Source organism: Equus przewalskii, chromosome 8 (assembly GCF_037783145.1).
Source record: "Equus przewalskii isolate Varuska chromosome 8, EquPr2, whole genome shotgun sequence".
NCBI lineage: Eukaryota > Metazoa > Chordata > Mammalia > Perissodactyla > Equidae > Equus > Equus przewalskii.
The window spans coordinates 63,805,131-63,825,277 of NC_091838.1; the positions used below are offsets into that span (position 1 = coordinate 63,805,131).

The 20,147-nt window shown below is 40.2% G+C and overlaps 2 protein-coding genes across 15 annotated transcripts in view; one reads left to right on the plus strand and one right to left on the minus strand.

Moving 5' to 3' along the window:
- The window catches only part of COLEC10 (collectin subfamily member 10), a 432,349-nt gene extending 421,169 nt beyond the window's left edge, over positions 1 to 11,180 (plus strand). For all 3 annotated transcript variants that reach the window (XM_070631927.1, XM_070631925.1, XM_008514727.2), the window contains 3 exons: positions 5,046 to 5,099; positions 6,477 to 6,572; positions 8,439 to 11,180. In XM_070631927.1, the coding sequence (XP_070488028.1) occupies positions 5,046 to 5,099; positions 6,477 to 6,572; positions 8,439 to 8,830 (542 nt within the window). In that variant the 3' untranslated portion in view covers positions 8,831 to 11,180. The remainder of the gene's footprint in view (positions 1 to 5,045; positions 5,100 to 6,476; positions 6,573 to 8,438) is intronic.
- The window catches only part of LOC139085264 (carbonic anhydrase 13-like), a 59,692-nt gene that overhangs the window by 16,058 nt on the left and 23,487 nt on the right, over positions 1 to 20,147 (minus strand). For 4 of the 12 annotated variants that reach the window (XM_070631942.1, XM_070631940.1, XM_070631941.1 and 1 more), the window contains 5 exons: positions 11,856 to 11,959; positions 11,324 to 11,445; positions 11,132 to 11,204; positions 2,656 to 2,814; positions 1,508 to 1,653 (listed from right to left, as the gene is read on the minus strand). The exons of 5 other annotated variants lie outside the window; for them this stretch is intronic. In XM_070631942.1, the coding sequence (XP_070488043.1) occupies positions 1,508 to 1,522 (15 nt within the window). In that variant the 5' untranslated portion in view covers positions 1,523 to 1,653; positions 2,656 to 2,814; positions 11,132 to 11,204; positions 11,324 to 11,445; positions 11,856 to 11,959. Of the gene's footprint in view, positions 1 to 1,097; positions 1,164 to 1,507; positions 1,654 to 2,655; positions 2,815 to 11,131; positions 11,205 to 11,285; positions 11,446 to 11,855; positions 11,960 to 20,147 lie in introns of all 12 variants that reach the window. 3 more of the 12 variants (XM_070631936.1, XM_070631939.1, XR_011543487.1) reach the window with 3 other exon arrangements.

A 20,147-nucleotide genomic window follows, 5' to 3' on the forward strand; every position in this document is an offset into this window, starting at 1 on the left:
AGTTCTCTTGGAAACTGATAAGCCAATTCAAAATTTATATCAGAATGAAAAGGACCAAGAATACCCAAGATGGTCTTGATAAAGGAAAACAAGACTTGAAGACTTAAGTTACCAAATTTAAATGTTCGTTATAAAGTGACAGGCATTAGGATAGTGCAGAAACAAATAGACCAATGGAAAGGAATAGAGCATGCAGAAACAGACCCCCAAAATTGACTTATGCAAAGTATGACATTACTTTGCAATGGGAAATAGTGCACCGATTAATAAATAGTGCTAGGTCAATTGGCTATTCATAAATGCAGCCAAACATATGCAGCCCATAATGTTTGAAGAAAAGAATGGTTGAGGCACATAATTCATTTATTAATGAAAATGTTATGATTTTTAGTGAATTTGGTAATGTGATATTCATCTGCTTTCAAAATTTAGTGATTTGTTTTATTTATTTTCTTATAATAAGTATTCCTTTTTGTAGCCACTTTTCCATTTTTCATTTTGTATTATTTTTCTTCAAGAGGGCTCCTCAAATTGTATAAGCTTCAGATAAAATGCATCATGGATCTGTCTGTGGCTGTATCAGCTTCATGTTATAACTGGTGAAAGGGATGGAACGGTGTAACAAGGAAGTGGAATGTTGGGTTTCCAGATTTTTGAGATGAAGCCATGTTAGATGAGGTTCGAATCCCAAGTATGGCCCTGGAGATGAGCAGAAGTGGAAGAGGAGGGAAAGTCATTGTCATGAACACATCCAGAATTCAAACACTTCATTTTTCAATAAGTTATTCTTGATGTTGTATTTTCTTAGACTTAGATGTGTTAAATCTAAATGAGACTCCACCATGGGGAGCTGGAGTTAGTGATCTCAAGCCAAGTCTTAATCCTTGCATAGAATAAGACTAGGTAACTTGGGAGGGTGGTAGATAACAGATACAAGGAAGGATTAAGAGTTTTAGTATGACTTTCTGAGTCTCAAAGTGAATGAACTTCCACAAATGTTGAAAAAGTAACAGTCTGGAAATGATAGGGTTCACTAACCACATCTTCTTCAGGCCAATTCTTCATTCATGCTCAGCGCATATGCACCCAGTACGTACCTCTATCATTTTATTCATCGTCACGGCTTATCAGCTTATCTGTTTCCCCCTATAGACTGTGAACGTCTGGAGGGAACAATGAATGAAAGATTCATTGGATCTATTTGCTTAAATAAATATAAGCTTTAGGTGGAGACCCTACTTTTTAACCATTTTATCCTAATGCCTGTGATATAATAGAAACTTTATAAGTGTTTGTTGCATTAAGGATAAGAAAATGAATGATAAAATATATTATTTCCTCTGATGTGGCCCTCTTTTCTACTCTTTGTTTCTATAAGTACCACATTCTCTTAACATCCATTTCCACCATTGGCTAAGATTTCTTTCTCTTCTAGAGATATGCCATCAAAATTTATGAGCATGTCCTGGAATTTAAAAAAAAAATGAGGTTCAATGTTCTGGCTCACCTGGATTAATTTCATTTTTAATCTGTAGTTTGAAATTTATTGTCCTCATTTTGTCAATGGCCCTTCTAAATTTTTCACCAAGTCAGATTAATCTCCACTTCCTGGGCTGACCTTAATGTTGTCACTTGCATGGATAAGGTAGCTTTCTGGATGTCAATATTTCATTTTAGGAGTAAGAAAGAATGATTTAGTATAGGTAAATTCAATCTCATAGCAAAATAAATGTTTTTACTTAAGGTCAATAATCCTTTTACAGTGAAAGTGTCATGACTTTTTGTTTGTTTGTTTAAATGCAATCTCTAATTCTTCAACCTTAAGACAGTTATTACAGACATGTTCCCTCTCATGGGCCAAAATAAGTTTTTGTGTATGACTGTAAACCAAAATTCATTTTCGGGAAATAGACATTATGACATGACATCCTCCATGAATTGGCTAAGTACTTGGCATGCTGTACGTTTCCATAACTCCGATTTAGGAGACAGAAGCTAGCACTGGTTGAGCATCCTCTAGGAGGCAAGCACAGAGCTAACCCCGGGATAAGATGACATTATCAAACTTATCCTCCTTAATGACCTTATGGTTTTAGGTACCATTATTTCCAATTTAAAAGTGAAGAGGTAGAGGCTTAAAGAAACTGAATAACCTGTCCGTGTTTAACTAGTAAGTGGCAGAGCCAGGATTCAAGCCCTGCTTTTTCGGAGTTTTGAATTCCCATGGTCTTTCACTCCACCACATTGCTTTGAGTTTCCCATTTGTTAAAAAAGAAAGAAGGGGCCGGCCTGGTGGTGTAGTGATTAAGTTCATGTGCTCCACCTCAGTGGACTGGGGTTCGCAGGTTCGGATCTTGGGTGTGGACATAGCACCACTCATCAAGCCACACTGTGGCAACATCCCACATAAAACAGAGGAATATTGGCACAGATGTTAGCTCAGGGCCAATCTTCCTCACAAAAAAAAAAGAAAGGAAAGAAATTCATGTCAAAGTACTAGAAAGTAGTCACACTGCTTACATCTTGTTGGGAAAAAGCCACTTATCAATTCAAGAATCTGTTCCCACACTATTAAGATCCAGTTAAAGGCTACCACTTCACTGAAGCCTTCTGTATTCTGATCCACAGCCATCCTTGCCCTTTCCGAATACCTACCAGTCATTTCCTTATTTCACTCTGTCCGGGCATGATAGTGAAATGTCCCATCTCCTTGGTCTCTTATGTGTGCTTTCTTTTCCTTAAAAACCCATCATTTTCCAAAGCAAACACTCTACTTATGCTTCTCTTATGTCCATTATTGGGTTTATCCCAGAACTAGGATCAAAACAGAATTAGAATCAACTTTCAGCCCATTTTGAAATGAAAAGGATTCACATATAAAGAAAATACATTATTAAAGTATTAAACCATGTCAGATGATCTTTTAAGTCCACGTGGTTTTTGGTGGTGATACGACTGATATTCCTTTCAACTTGTGATAACATTTTTCAAACACTTTGCTTTCCTTCATTAAATCAGTGCTTAAGTTATTTGGGAAGCCCCGTGAGCTGGGGAGTCATAAGTGCTTGAGTCTCAACACCAGCACTGCCATTGAATTGCTGAATGTCTTTGAACAACTCACTTTGTCTCTCTGATCCTCAGTTTCTTCCACTGTAGAATAAAGATAATGATAGTACCTAGCTCATTGGATTTAATACAATAATATCTATAAAATATCCAAACAGCACTTGACAAATGATTGGCACTTAGCAAATATGTATTCTCTTCCTTCTATTCATATATTCTCAAAATCTATTCTTATCTTTTCCAATTTACCTATAAGGGAAATGAGGAATTTGCAGGCACAACTTAGGTGTGAGCAGATCTATTGTCCCCATCAGGGTGCTCAGCATATTTCCATACTTTTTTCCCAACTGTACCTCTGCTACAATATTGTCCCCTACCTTGTTTCCATCTTCAGCTGCTGAAGCTTTTCACAGTCAAGCTCCAATGCCACCTCCTCAGGAGAGCCCTCCTCCATCCTTCTAGCCAAAGCAATATCTCTTCTAGCTCCATTTCTCTTAACAATATTTATCACATTCTATTGCCATAGATTTCATCATCATCTCGTTTCATCCAAGTACAAGTTCTGAGGCTTCCCTCTGCATATTTAAACTTCATTCCGGGTTTCAAGGACCCCCTCTTTCTGCCTGGAGGGCTCTTGAATGTCCGGCATCATTGTAAAGAGAAGTGTCCGCGTGGGTCAATGCGGTAAGGCTTAACAAATCCTTGGGGCCCTGGCAGTCGTGACTTTCTGGACAATCAAGAGTCAATATGCACAGGACACTTAATGAAAAGCAGTCGGCAGACAGTGATGAAGAGAATGGCTAATTGGCAGGCAACACAGAGCACCCTATGGGTTTTACAGTGGTTCCCACTTTTTCCCTTTTGCTGGTAAATGATGGGGTTAGGCAGAACCTCAATGCTGACTTCATTCCCCCTCACATTAGCCCCTTGGGTCATATACCCAATTCTTGGACACACCAAACTCCTACAAGGATAAGCCCCATTCTCTTTTCTAGCCTGGATGACCTTCATCCTGAGTTCTTTCTTGTACTTTTTCCAGATCGTCCTTGAACCATAAACTCTATTTTACTTCTATCAGGATCTTCTCTTTTGATTTTCAAGAACTTCAGCCAAACATTTCCTCTTGTAAATCAAAAGCTTTTGCTTTCAATTATTGTGTCTGATGTCGGCTTCAAGAGCTTATTTTGAAGTTGAAAAAAAATCAACATTTTTTTTCTCTCTGCTTTAATAATCCTGATTCTTTGAGAATTATTTTGTGGATGCTGCTGACTGAACAACAAAATGTTCACAAACAAAGAAGAGCAGAAGGGAAAATTATCAAGGTTGATATTTTAGTATAATATATTTGACACTTTATATTATAGATATTTGCATACATCACATCTCTCCTAAAAGGTGTAAACTCCTTCAAGTCAGAAGTTTACTCTCATCTCTTTATATCCTCTCAAAGTACCAAGACTTTCGTTTTGCATAGAGTAAGTAAATAGTAAATACTTGTTGAATTAAATTGAAAAAGCACAATACATGTGTTTTGGAAATCCAAGGGCAAAGCCACATGGAAGGACTTGGAAGCCTAATAATACACAGACACTGAAATGTGCTAATCAATTGACCCAGATAGACAAAAGAACAGTAGTTTAAAATTAAAAGCATGCAGAAAATTGTATTAGCCTTGATCAGAAGGCCACATTATAAAAACATGTTAATAGGATAGGTGACACACATTTAAATGTTTCTTACACATCCTACTGGAATTCGATACTCAATCTAAATAAATTATGACTTGTTTGATTAGTTGTTCCTGTGCAGCCAACTCAAAATTAAATTATTTATGTAAAACCAAAGAATATTAGTTGGAGATATTACAAATGATATTTAAAAACTATCTCCTCTTATTTTAGGTGCATAAGATATAGTCTGTCTGAAATAATTCACTATTTTATTTAATTGTTCTCTTTGTGGCTACTGTTTTTATTCAGGTGACAAAGGGGAAAAGGGTTTGCCTGGGATACCTGGAGGAAAAGGCAAAGCAGGTACCATATGCTCATTTTGCTCTTTAATTTCTAGCATCATTCCAAATATAAAAATATTTTTATAGAAAAACAAAAGTCTTTTCGGTGTGCTTAACCTTATTTTACATGGATTAGAGAAAAGGGAAGAAGCTAACTTTCTTCTCTATCTGCTGATGACTTTCCAAGCCCTGAGGAAGGGGATGAAGGCACGTTCCACCCCCATCCTGCTTACTGCGAGAAGGCAAACCCAGCACATCAGGAAGCAGCCCTCACTCTCCTAGCCCAAGAGAAGAATCCACAACGGCCTCAGCAATAGGACTGTATCAGCACACCTTACATTCCTCCAGCATCTCAACTGAATGCTGGCCAGCAGTTTTCCAGCAGCAACCTTGCCTAATCCAGAAAGGCCTATGGTTACAGAACACGTTTTCAATGGCCAGGGAGATTCTCCCTGAGTAATGAGAGTTTTATTTCCAGTGCTTTATGCAGGGAAAGAAAGTAGACTATTCTTGGGGAGCTTCAGTTGTTTCTATCTACAGGTGTAGTGAAGACTAATTCTAAGAACTGTTTTAAATTCCTTATATTTAACTGTGAATATGGGTAAACAAAGCCACAAATATTTTTTCCTTTGGCTAATAAAATTCTTTATATTTTTCATCTAACTAAGAAAAAAGCAAATGGAAGTGTTTACATGAAGCAGCATGAAAAGAAAAAGGGAATCATTTGAATTTCATATCATTTTCCTTACAATTCCCTCTCTGTCACAACATCAGTAGGTCATTGAAAAGATAAAGGAGTGAAGGAGAATGCAAGGCAGAAATTAAAATCATAGTCAAAGCACAAATGGGACAACTGATTCTTGAAATTGTAAGTTAGATCTATTCATAAGATTTAAACTTAGTCCTTGAAACATTCAATCTATACTCCAAAGAGATAATCAGAATTAATGTTTGATTTCATCACGAAAGTCCTCTCTTGTCTGGGGAGAGTTGTGCGAGCCCGTGAACAATGCCGTAACACATGAGAAGACTGGCTAGAAACATGTTTTAAGAAAGCCGTAAAGTTATATTCTGAGATCGGACAGGCACGTTTGGGTTCAACAAAAAGGTCAAATGGTCCACAACATGTATGCAGCGATTTGTCATACTTACTCTTCTTTTTAAAAATTCTGCTTTAGAACTGTGTTGTAACTCAAAATATTTAAAAAGATATTTTCTGAGTTCCTAAAGACAACGTAAATCGGAAATGGTGTTTTAAATAAAGGATTAAAAGTATAGCCATCCACAGAGACATACCCAAACTAGAAAAAGATAAAGAATATTGAGAAGAGAGTGACAACTCTTTTCAAATGATCTGCATACACTTCAACATGAATTCACAGTTTTTGTCATTTAAAAGGTACTGTCTGTGATTGTGGAAGATACCGGAAAGTTGTTGGACAACTGGACATTAGTGTTGCTCGACTCAAGACGTCTATGAAGTTCGTCAAGAATGGTGAGTATATTCTCTTTTGCTTTGTGGTATTTATCTGTCAATTTAACCTCTTTCAACACTACAATTCCAATATTCCTAGCAGGAAATACCTCGGGTTGGGCAAAAGACTACTGAGATAGTGTTAACGAGTTTAAAGGCCTCTCGAAATGCTAATTATCCACTCAGACTCCAGGATGCTTCAGGTCCACTACACGGATTCATCCATATGTGCATTGCCTATGAGTAGAGAGAGGGGAATGGAGAAAAGGGCAAAGTTTGGCAAGCCATGCCTTGAGAATAAAAAGGGACAGCAAGAGTCAAACAGAGCTAGCATCTCAGCAAATAGAAGTAATAATCAAACAATAGTTACTTTCTTGAGTCCTTGGAATGATAATAAGAATTACCATATGGGTACTGTGTTTAAGCTGAAGTGTAGAGAGAGATTACCTTGCGCATAGATAAACAGCAAATGAACAGTGGAGCAGGGACTGGAAAACAGGATTTGCTGACTTCTCTACCCTCAGTACAAATCAATAGGAACATTATGTTTCTCTAAATTTTGCAACTTCCCATACTAGTCATTTTAGTTATCCCTTGTCCATTTTCCCACGATAGTTAGCAGTAAAGCCTTTAAAGTGGGGCTTATGTGTTCTCTTCTGAGACAGTATGAATAAAGGAACTATTGTAGTTACTGACACAATTGTTTTCATTTTATTGTACTTTCATTTATTGTAATTCAGTTATATTTGTTGTACATTTTTGAAAGCATACAGATTCCATCTTGTGTTCCTCCTCATCTTGTAATATTAGACACAAAGGAAATGTTAATATTAACTAACTACCCTAGTTATAGCTCTGATTATCACTTGTACAGAAGACGCTGTCTCTGACATGACTTCAACTCTAATGAATAAACCAAACCTCAGAGGTTCAACATAGAACAATAGTTGTTAACATTTGAGTGGTCACAGATTTCTTTGTGAATTTTAATCCATGAACCCTAAAAAGCATATGCAGATGCCCCCGAAGCCCAAAGCATGTATACCACATTTTGAGCTCAGGATGCTTTTGAGTCTCCAATTCTGTCTTGAAGTTTAGTCAGTAGCTCAGTCGATTTCACGTACCTGGAGGGAATCAGTACCTGTTCATAGCCCAGGAATTCGACTCAAAGTGGAAAAACTTCTGTATTATTTCTATATCAGTTTAATAAGATTTTATCATTCCTTGCAATTCTGAAAGCACTGAGGCTACAGAGTGCCAGAGACATGGTCCTTGGCCTCAAGACATTCACAGTTTAGTAGGAGACACACAAACAAACAATTAGGCTAGATGTGTTGAGTGCTATGAAGTGGAAGGGGCAATGGAAACATAGAGGGAGAACACACAAGAGACCTTGTGTCCATCCAGGGGCATCGGAAAGGTTCTTATAGGAGAAAATACTTCTGCTAAGATCTAAAGGATGAGTAAGAGTTTCCCAGGTAGAGAAGCTGTGGGAAGACTTTCCAGGCATGAAAGGCTTGGATGTGGAAGAAAGAAGGGCATGCTCGTGGGACTGTAAGTATGGCAAAAGCACAAAATAGGATGGGAAAAATAGCCTGAGATAAGCTGGGTGAAAGTTCATACAAGTCTTTGTCAAAATAACTCTCGCTTTCACAGTTGTGTGGGAAGTGAAGGAGGAAGAGCAGCAAGGACAAACGAGAGGAGCTTGTTCTTCATTTGATGACTAGAAAGGTGGAGAAAATATTAAACCAGTGCCTACCTCATAATAGGGCTTTGCAAAATAAGTGTTGAATGTTGAATCAATGAATTCAAATCCAGCCATATTATATTCTTGTCTTTTCCCTTTTTGAGATGAGTAATCATACTCTTCTTCTCCTCTGTGCAAAGTCATAGCAGGGATTAGGGAAACCGAAGAGAAATTCTACTACCTTGTGCAAGAGGAGAAGAACTACAGGGAATCCCTGACCCACTGCCGGATCCGGGGTGGAATGCTAGCCATGCCAAAGGACGAAGCCGCCAACACGCTGATCGCCGACTATGTCGCCAAGAGTGGCTTCTTCCGGGTGTTCATTGGGGTGAATGACCTTGAGAGGGAGGGGCAGTATGTGTTCACTGACAACACGCCACTGCAGAACTACAGCAACTGGAAGGAGGGGGAGCCAAGCGACCCCTATGGTCATGAGGACTGTGTGGAGATGCTGAGCTCAGGCAGATGGAATGACACTGAGTGCCATCTTACCATGTACTTTGTCTGTGAGTTTGTCAAGAAGAAAAAGTAACTTCCCTCACGCTACATATTCATTATTTCCCTGTGACTACTATCGCAGTTATTTTTATCCACCGTTTTCTTCCTAATTGCACTAAATTCATTCTGACTCAGGACAAGTGAGACATGATAGACTGAGGTTTGGAATCTCCATCGTCATGCCCTTCTGTGACAATTTTGAACAATGTCATACATCATATGTTATTTAGCCAATAGCTCACTGGGTTGCATGGGTCCCAAGAGAGAGTTTAAATTACTAGTTGTGCAGGAGGTAGTTATCTCTGTCTCATACGAAATGTTCTCTTGTCCACCTCTCCCTAGAGCTCTAAACCACTATCTAGCCCAGTGGATAAGTGGACAGTTTGCCCTTACCCAAAGCCAGACATATGGGAAGGCTTTCTGTTAGGAATGTTGAGATATTATCTGTCTTTGAACCCAAGATCCCCAATTCTTTGACCAGTCACCCATCAATCACGGTCATAGCTGCACTCATAAAGTTGTCTTGTTTGCACAGACATAGAAATACTTCAACTCTGAATCTCCGTATCAGGGACTTCTAGCCCAGTGACCTGTTCTACTTTTGTGAAATCAGAAGATTGACAGCCTTCACTGAAGTATACCAAGCAGTTGCCTTGGCCCTCTTTCTGTAGGCCCATGCTTAATCCTAGGCCCCCAGGTATTAACTCTCTGATTTGAGGAAAAGGAAACTTTGGAAATTGAAAAGAAAAAAAAAGAGAAGGTTTGTTCCCAAATAATATTATTTATAATCCTCCTACTAAATTGCCCCCTGCTATTAATACAGCTCCATTTTTCTTTGTCTTGGTTTACGCATATTGACTTTCCTCCCCTTAGGCATGGGAAATGAGGAAAGAGGTTTGTGAAGCCTTCAGAAAATTCTAGAAGCTTCAGGGTGCTACCAACACCATGTCTCTAAGTCCACTCCTCCATGCCTCCAATATATCATTCACAGTGACATTTCACGGGAGGCTCTTTACTCTCTATAACTGTATGTTATACAAACCCCACTACCAGAGATGACATCAGAGGAATGTGTCAGGCATGGAGTTTGGAACATACCTCAGACTCACACTTACTGAGCTGGTAAAATTCTACTTTGAACTGCAGATCAAACCTCAAAGCAGCTTTCATTTGGAATTTAAAAATAAATAGTTCAAAAAAACTCTGGATCATCCCATTATAAACTGCTACTCCAGTTATAGTTTGCGGCATAAGATTAGACTGTTTAAAATGCTTGCAAAATGGTTAATGAAATAAGAGAAACAAGATCAACAACATATGTTCACCTTAAACCATCTGTCCATGATTTCACCTATGACTAACTGGTTATGAGACAGGATTTAATTAGGTTATTTCTGTGGGTGTAATTAGGGTCACAAACTTAGGTCCTACAGGGGCCATACAGATGACATAAATAAGTGAAATGGAACAGGTGGGGATCCTAGCACACTGAACACAGCTTGCCCTTTGAAAAGAACCAGCTGCTCCACAGTTTCTGCTTTTTTTGCCACGGAGGACCCAATGTCGCTACATGTTCTGGCATTGCAAGAGAAATCAGAAAGTTGGAACTTTATAAGATATCTTTATATTTTTAAATGTTGGCATCTAATCAATTTTTAATCCAAATTTTAAGTCGTATGAAACCGTCTGCTAGCCACAATTGTGACCTTTCCATTTCTCACCTCTGGGGAAAAGTTCTGAAGGTTCTAACCATATCGAATGTCATTAGGATACAATGCATCAAAGTCAAGATCTCTCATTAATATCTCATTCAGTTCAGTTCAAACAGAAATTTGTTGAACGTTTGCCATTCACCAGGTTAATAAACTAGTTACTTATTCAGACTTTTGAGACTGTGGCATATGATAATTTGAAGGCAGGGCAGCTTAATAAAAATTAGAAAGAGGACACCATATCAAAGCCAGTATTCTTGGGTAAAATACGAGCCAAGAGCACAAGGGACAAGAGCCTGGAAACACTTAGAGGAAAAGACAAGGATAAGAAGAGAGGAGAGAGGGAATGGACAGCAAACCTTGCCTAGGGGCAGCTCACATTGGAATCTATATTTTAATTTGTTCTAAGCTCCCAAAGTATGAATATTTATTGTGTATACTGAAAGTGTTATTATTTCTGTTATGATTATTATAATAATAACATTTCTCTCAATGACTCATCTTTGCTGCCAGTGCTTCCAAAAGAAGAAGACAGAGTTAAAGAATAGGATTCATCCTGCAACTTTGCCAGGAAGAAATTTCAAAGGCACCACATACTTAATTAGATTTACTATAAAACTTACATTTTGTGAACCACTCTGTGCGTTACAAAATAAATGCCTTCACGTATCATTTCTCATTCTATCCTGATCAACTCTGTGAAGTACAAAGAGAAGACTTCTTTACTGTCATTTTTCCAATGAGAACACTGAAGCCCAAGGAAACTAAGCAACTTACCAAAATAAGCTCATTTGAGAGAAAAGCAGGCCTCTAACCTGCTGATCGAAATTGCCAATCCAGTCTTTTCTCCACCCTCTGTTTATTGCTCTTATATCAAATGGAAGTTCATCTGTGATTCCCTCATGATAGCAGGGGCTCAAATGGTCTCTCTTGATTACTTTCAAAAGTTAAAGATTAGAGTTAATTAACAGAGATGCTGGGGATTCAGAAACTTGCCTTACAAATTTATTGTTCAGTGGTTTATTTTTTTAATTCATGAATATCTATACACGGCATCAGTGTTGGGGAGGTGAGTTAGTGTGGTATTACTACAGTTTTGCAGATAACTACAAATATAAGGAAAGCAAAGCAGATATATGAAAATCAAGATTCGCCCCAAATAAAAATGAGTAAATAATTATTTGCCCCATAAAACAATTCATTAGAGAATTCCCTTAAATAATAACATTTAAAATCAATTTCACTCTTAAAAAGTTGAATTTATACTCAACTTTTCAGAGACACATCTGGGTACTTCCCACAAACTACATGAAAGTTCCAAGGGAAGAAAATAAAAAATTAACTCACAATTTCATAACAGTGCCTTCTCAATCAACATAGTCTATAACCAGGCAAGAAGAGATATCTTATGCCCAGATTCACTGTCCAAACATCGTGTAAACGTGTACATCCTGTGTTGACAGAGACATAACAAACATTGATTACACTTTGGTCAACTCACCCATAAACACTACTGGCTTTTTAAAAAAATCCATTCTGCCCTGCTTAGATCTGCATTATCCAAATATGGGCTCCTTTAATCGTTGTTAACCAACTAATTTTCAGCTCTCTGGATTGCGTACTTCGAGGCAACGAGATGTCTGTGGAACAGGAAAAGTTAGTTTATCTAGTTAAATCGCAGCCCCCACTGCATCATCAACAGATCGAGACTGAACGTTTCCAGAGATTATCTCTGATTAGAAACTTGTGGTAGGATTCCACGCACGGTAACACAGGTTTGCAAGTATCACTTTGAAATTAAAAAATCTGGATTTGGTGTCATGACTGCCTTGAATTCCATTGCTGACTGTGCCACTTACTAGCCATATATGGGTAATATTTCCCAATATTACCTTATCTAACCCTTGTTTTCCAAATCTATGTAATTCCTTCCCACAGAGTTTTCTGACAACTAAAGGAGGTAATGTATATGGAGGAAAGAATCAGAGTACCAGCTGGACACAATACATGGGTACAGAAAAACAAAGAAACAAACCATATTTTAAGATACATAGGGGGCCGGCCTGGTGGCACAGCGGTTAAGTGAGCACGTTCCGCTTCTCGGCGGCCGGGGTTCACCGGCTCGGATCCCGGGTGCGGACATGGCACCGCTTGGCATGTCATGCTGTGATAGGCGTCCCACGTATAAAGTAGAGGAAGATGGGTATGGATGTTAGCTCAGGGCCAGTCTTCCTCAGCCAAAAGAGGAAGATTGGCAGTAGTTAGCTCAGGGCTAATCTTTCTCAAAAAAAAAAGACATAAAAAATTACTCAAGTGAAAGAATATTTGTATATAGCACATACAATGTGCTAATATATGATATATTCATATATATGTATGTGCTCTCTATGTGTGTTTGTCTGTGTATCCACAGAAAGGTAACTTTTTTATCCAATTTATAGATAAAATTTTTGTCTTCAAGGCAGTGAATAAATCTTCCAAAAGCTGTGCCACTGTTTAGAATTAGAACTGAGGTTCATAGCTGGATATGATTGATTCTAAAACCATCTATACTTTTTCTAGAATGCAGTTCATATGAACCCACATTTATCACACAAAATAACTATCTTTTTAAACTTGAAAATGATCATTGATTGTATTATCTTGAGATGGTAAGGTCTTCATGGTATAGCTAAGTTTCTTAAAATTTGAGGGGAAAAAAGTCATATCCTTTCAAATGCAGAGTAAAGGAAAGGAACTATTTGCCATAGATATTGTATACATGAATCTTTTTTATCAATATAGAACTTTCCTCTACTGCATCCCTACCAGGTGGTCATGCAGTCCATATTTGAATGTTTTTGGTAATTTCATAATCCTATTAGAAAGTTTTCCCTCATAGTGAACTAAAATACATGTCTCTCTAATTTCCACCCATTGTCCTTGTTCCACCTTTTGCTGTTTATAACTCTGAGAGGTCTGGCCCTGAGGCAGCCTGGGGCAGTCTCTTAAGGAAGGTAAATTTCAGAGCACGGAGAACTGTCCTCACTATGGCACTTGGTTACATATATATTAGATTTACTATAAAAGGTGGGTATGCAGTGTTACACATTTCTCTAAACCTGGATGGCATGCCCCACGTCTAATGAATTCAAATTTTGTCGGTGAAGCATGAGAGGCACAGATGTAGGGTATAAATGGTATTCAAAGTCATGTGGGGCATCTCAATCACAAATTATTTATTAGGGTGAGATACATGGTGGACAGGGTTCAACCCCCATGGGAGGAGGCTGTTAAGAGGTAGATGGTTTGATAAAGCTCCATGGAGGGGATTAGAGGCAGGTGCCCAGTGCCAGTGGGAAAGTGAAGCCAAAATCAGAGTCCAGATGCATGAAGCCTACATGATGAACAATTGGCTTAGGTGGATAGTAGAGCTTATTAACTCATTAATTCAACAAATATATTTATGAAGCATTTAATGTGTGTTAAGTAACACCATGATAAGGGCTGGAGACACAATGGAAAAGAAGAAAGATTAGGTTTCTGGCCTCATGGGCAGAACTCCTCTCAGGTTCGTTGAACATCGAGCCTACCACACTGAGGCCCAAGATTTAACCCATTGTCAAGGAAAGAATATATAAACCTGTCCTATTTTTACCCTTACTTCTTCTTCAGCATAACACCTCTTCAAAGATGTGAAATAATTTGGACAAGAGAATTTTTTATAGAAGTACCACATTATCCTTTCTCAAAGAGCAACAGTGACACATCTCTTCAAATAAATTTACACATCCATTTTGGCTGACTCATTTTGAACAAAAAGTTCTCATATCAATATGTACACTCACCCACACCATTTCCTCACAAGATAGAATACATCCTTGTGGTTGTGCATGAATGAGCATCAACACCTAGCAAATATTCCCTTTCCTGATTTTTTTCCTGCTGACCTGCACCTAACATTCAGTGAAACCCAGATTTACTGTATGTTGTTACTTTCATATTAAAATAAGGACAGGTGGGAGGAAAGGAGGAGAAGTGAGTCATAAATTTTAAAATATGAGTACAGCAACCCCAAATGAACCATCATGTTGGCATCTGCAGTTGGGAGATAATACAGATTAATGTGCATCTGTACAATTTTAAATCTATATAACCTTTTGGTATATGTATTTTTCACTAATAATTTATCAATAGTTAAGCCTAACTCTGTGTAAACCTGGTTGGTGGGCTTTTGGGAGAGGGGATGGAGAGAAGACTGTCTATAATTCACCCCTTGATATATTGAGAGAATATCAGTCCCAGGGAAGGGTACCCATAAGTTCTGTCATGGTGGGTAAAAAGGTCAGGCAGGACAGGAAAACTTTCTAACTCTTGAAAAAATGAGGTAAGGGAAGACATAATTGAAAAACACATTCAATTGAAATCCAATAAAGTCTGGGTGAATATTTTGACTAAGAAGTATAGTTGACGTAATACAGAATTGTGGGAGACCATTCCCTAGTAGGTCACAGTTTCACATGGATATTTCCTGAGTCAACTTGAGAAGGTGCTTCTGGAGAAAGAGTACCAGGAGGAACACATGTGTTTTGCAAGTGGATACTTTCTGGAAATGTTCCTGTTTAAAGATATTTTTCCCGAGGAATTCCAAGATGGTGCCGTGAGTAGTCCTCTTTGTCTCTCGCCCTTCGAGTCTACAATTATTTGGACACTTATCGCTTGACAAAGGATATCCAGACAGCATCCCAGGACGTCTGAGACACCCACGCGACTATACATCGGAAGGCGGATGGACTTTCCTCCGGGAGGATGTGGAAATAGGTGAAAACTCTCCGACCCCAACGGGCAGCCTAGTACCCGCAAGCGGCTTTCTTCCAACGGACGCCCCCAGAGGATCCACACACATCTAGGGCAGGAGCGAGAACACAACAGAGGAGCGACGGTGGAAACAGGTGACCAGAACCCTACTTAAACCCCCCGCAATTACTCCTAAACGCAGAGGGAAACTTTGGAGTTGCACACCTGAGCCCGCGGGGAGAGTCTCTCCCCGCCATTGGCGGGGAGACCCGGCCTGGTGCTCGGGGCGCCCGGAGGGTCCCAGAGAGACGCCCGCCCCGGAGGACTAGGGATTGCCGGAGATCTCGGAGAGGACCGGGGCGGGGGAACTTTCAAAGGCGGGTCTGGCGACCCGGTGGGGAAGCGCCGGAGCTCCGCCAGGCAGCAGACAAAACTCTCTGTCTGCCGGTAGCAGAGGGGCCACGCTGAGCACTCAGGGCTCCCGGCAGAGGCCCGGACAGAAGCCCAGAGGGCGGGGCGACCCCCAGCTGCCGTTGCCCGCCCCGGGGACTAGGGATTGCCGGAGATCTCGGAGAGGACCGGGGCGGGGGAACTTTCAAAGGCCGGATCGGCGACCCGGAGGGGAAGCGCCGGAGCTCCGCCAGGCAGCAGACAAAACTCTCTGTCTGCCGGTAGCAGAGGGGCCACGCTGAGCACTCAGGGCTCCCGGCAGAGGCCCGGACAGAAGCCCAGAGGGCGGGGCGACCCCCAGCTGCCGTTGCCCGCCCCGTGGGACTAGGGATTGCCGGAGATCTCGGAGAGGACCGGGGCGGGGGAACTTTCAAAGGCTGGATCGGCGACCCGGAGGGGAAGTGCCGGAGCTCCCCCAGGCAGCAGACAAAACTCTCTGTCTGCCGGTAGCAGAGGGGCCACGCTGAGCACTCTGGGCTCCCGGCAGAGGCCCGGAGAGAAGCCCAGAGGGCGGGGCGACCCCCAGCTGCCGTTGCCCGCCCCGTGGGACTAGGGATTGCTGGAGATCTCGCTAGGGATTGCCGGAGATCTCGGAGAGGACTGGGGCTGGAGAGAGTTCCAGAGACCCAGCTTAGTAGCCTAGGGGGAAACCCTACAGGCTCACAGAAGCCTTAGGGAAAGCCTCTGCACAGCACCAGTAGAAGGCACCCAGCCGCCAGCCACAAGGCTGGAAGACCCCAGGGCAAAAGCAGCATAGCTAGGTGTACTAACCACAGACTGTAGAAGATGCCAATAGCTCTCCTGCGACACATAGAGGACAAGTGAGATTTGGTGGGTGCCGACAGCAACCGAGCGACAAATAAAAGTGATCCCACCCCTGGCCGCTGGAAAAGCCCATAACACCGTTGCAGACCCCAAGGAGAGAGCGCATCTAGGTGGGCAACAACAGTAGGCACCTGCAGCCTGAAGCCCCCCGTGACGGCCCCCACGGCAGAGGAGGGAATCCAAAGGGCCACTGTGGCTACGAAGAGGGGCCCAGGCCCAGTTAGCAACTACGGACAGGGTTCCTGGTTGGTGAAGTATAAACAGCTGCTCCCCCCACCGCAGCAGCTGAAACAAGTGAAAGGAGCAACTAAACTCTATCTCCATGCGGAGGCACAAATCAACATCATCAAGCAATATGAAAAAATACATTAAATCTCCAGAACAGAAAGAAAGTAACAAATACACAGAAAACAATCCCAAAGAAAATGAGATATATAACCTAAATGATGATGACTTCAAAACAGCCATCATTAAAATACTCACTGAGTTAAGAGAGAATTCTGACCGACAACTCAACGAGTTCAGGAGCTATGTCACAAAAGAGTTTGATACGATAAAGAAGAACCAAACAGAAATACTGGAAATGAAGAACACAATAGAGGAGATTAAGAAAAATCTAGATGCTCTGAACAGTAAGGCTGATAATATGGAGGAAAGAATTAGCAATTTGGAAGATGGCAATATAGAATTGTTGCAGGCAGAGGAGGAGAGAGAAGCAAGACTTAAAAGAAATGAAGAAACTCTCCGAGAATTATCAGACACAATTAGGAGATGCAACGTAAGGATTATAGGTATACCAGAGGGAGAAGAGAAGGAGAAAGGGGCAGAAAACCTATTCAAAGAAATAATGGCTGAGAACTTCCCAAATCTGGTGAGGGAGATGGATCTTCAGGTGACAGAAGCCAATAGATCTCCAAACTTTATCAATGCAAGAAGACCAACTCCACGGCATATAGTAGTGAAGCTAGCAAAAGTCAACGACAAGGAGAAAATATTAAGGACAGCCAGGCAAAAGAAACTAACCTACAAAGGAACCCCCATCAGGCTATCAGCAGATTTCTCAGCAGAAACTTTACAGGCTAGAAGAGAGTGGAATGATATATTCAAAAATCTGAAGGACAAAAACCTACAGCCGAGAATTCTCTACCCAGCGAAAATATCCTTCAAATACGATGGAGAAATAAAAACTTTCCCAGATAAACAAAAATTAAGGGAGTTCATTGCCACAAAACCTCCTCTTCAGGAAATCCTCAGGAAAACCCTCATTCCTGAAAAATCCAAAAAAGGAAAGGGGCTACAAAACCAACAGCAGAGGAGATAAGTAGAAGGACAACAACAGAGAGTAGCAGCTCTACATCAGAACAGATTAAACCATGGGACGAGAAACAAAGGAAACTGAAGAAAACTGGAAAACAAGACACAAAATGGTAGTGGTAGGCCCCCACGTCTCAATAATCACTCTAAATGTAAACGGATTGAACTCCCCAATCAAAAGACACAGAGTGGCAGGATGGATCAAAGAACAAGATCCAACAATATGCTGCCTCCAGGAAACACACCTCAGCCCCAAAGACAAACACAGACTCAGAGTGAAGGGATGGAGAACAATACTCCAAGCTAATAATGAACAAAAGAAAGCAGGTGTCGCTATACTAATATCAGACAAGGTAGATTTCAAAGCAAAACAGATAAAGAAAGACAAAGAGGGACAGTATATAATGATAAAAGGGACTCTCCACCAAGAAGACATAACACTTATAAATATATACGCACCCAACACAGGAGCACCAAAATTTGTAAAGCAACTCTTAATAGAACTAAAAGAAGACATCAACAACAATACAATAATAGTAGGGGACCTCAACACACCATTAACACCAATGGACAGAACATCCAGACAGAAAATCAACAAGGAAATAATAGAATTAAATGAAAAATTAGACCAGATGGACTTAATAGATATATATAGAACACTTCATCCAAAAACAGCAGGTTACACATTCTTCTCAAGTGCACATGGAACATTCTCAAGGATTGACCATATTTTGGGAACCAAAGCAAACATCAATAAATACAAGAGAGTTGAAATAATATCAAGCATCTTTTCTGATCATAACGCTATTAAACTAGAAATCAACTACAAGAAAAAAGCAGAGAAAGGTGCAAAAATGTGGAGACTAAACAACACGCTTCTCAACAAACAATGGATCATTGAAGAAATTAAAGAAAAAATCAAATATTATCTGGAGACAAATGAAAATGAGAACACGACATACCAAATCATTTGGGATGCAGCAAAAGCAGTCCTAAGAGGGAAATTCATCGCAATACAGGCTCACCTCACTAAACAAGAAAAAGCTCACGTAAGCAACCTCAAACGACACCTAACAGAACTAGAAAAAGAAGAACAAACAAGGCCCAGAGTCAGTAAAAGGAGGGAAATAATAAAAATAAGAGCAGAAATAAACGATATTGAAACAAAAAAGACAATAGAAAGGATCAATGAAACAAAGAATTGGTTCTTCGAAAGAATTAACAAAATTGACAAACCCCTAGCCAGACTCACCAAGAAAAGAAGAGAGAAATCGCAAATTAATAAAATCAGGAATGACAGAGGAGAAATCACAACAGATACCAATGAAATACAAGAGATCATAAGAGAATACTATGAAAAACTATATGCCAACAAATTGAACAACCTGGAAGAAATGGACAAATTCCTAGACTCCTACAATCTCCCCAAACTGAATCAGGAAGAAATGGAGAATCTGAATAGACCAATCACAAGTAAGGAAATAGAAACGGTAATCAAAAACCTCCCCAAAAACAAGAGTTCAGGACCAGACGGCTTCTCTGGAGAATTCTACCAAACATTCAAAGAAGACTTAATACCTATTCTCCTCAAACTGTTCCAGAAAATTGAGAAAGATGGAGAACTCCCTAACACATTCTATGAAGCCAACATCACTCTGATCCCCAAACCTGACAAGGACAACACAAAGAAGGAGAACTACAGGCCGATATCACTGATGAACATAGGTGCAAAAATCCTCAACAAAATTTTGGCAAACCGATTACAGCAATACATCAAAAAGATTATACACCATGATCAAGTGGGATTTATACCAGGGACACAGGGATGGTTCAACATCCGCAAGTCAATCAACGTGATACACTACATTAACAAAATGAAAACCAAAAACCACATGATCATCTCAATAGATGCAGAGAAAGCATTCGACAAGATCCAACACCCATTTATGATAAAAACCCTCAGTAAAATGGGTATAGAAGGAAAGTACCTCAACATAATAAAGGCCATATATGATAGACCCACAGCCAACATCATACTCAATGGACAAAAGCTGAAAGCCATCCCTCTGAGGACAGGAACAAGACAAGGGTGCCCACTTTCACCACTCCTATTCAACATAGTTCTGGAGGTGCTGGCCAGAGCAATTCGGCAGGAAAAAGAAATAAAAGGAATCCAAATAGGTAACGAAGAAGTAAAACTCTCGTTGTTTGCAGACGACATGATCTTATACATAGAAAACCCCAAAGAATCCACAGAAAAACTATTAGAAATAA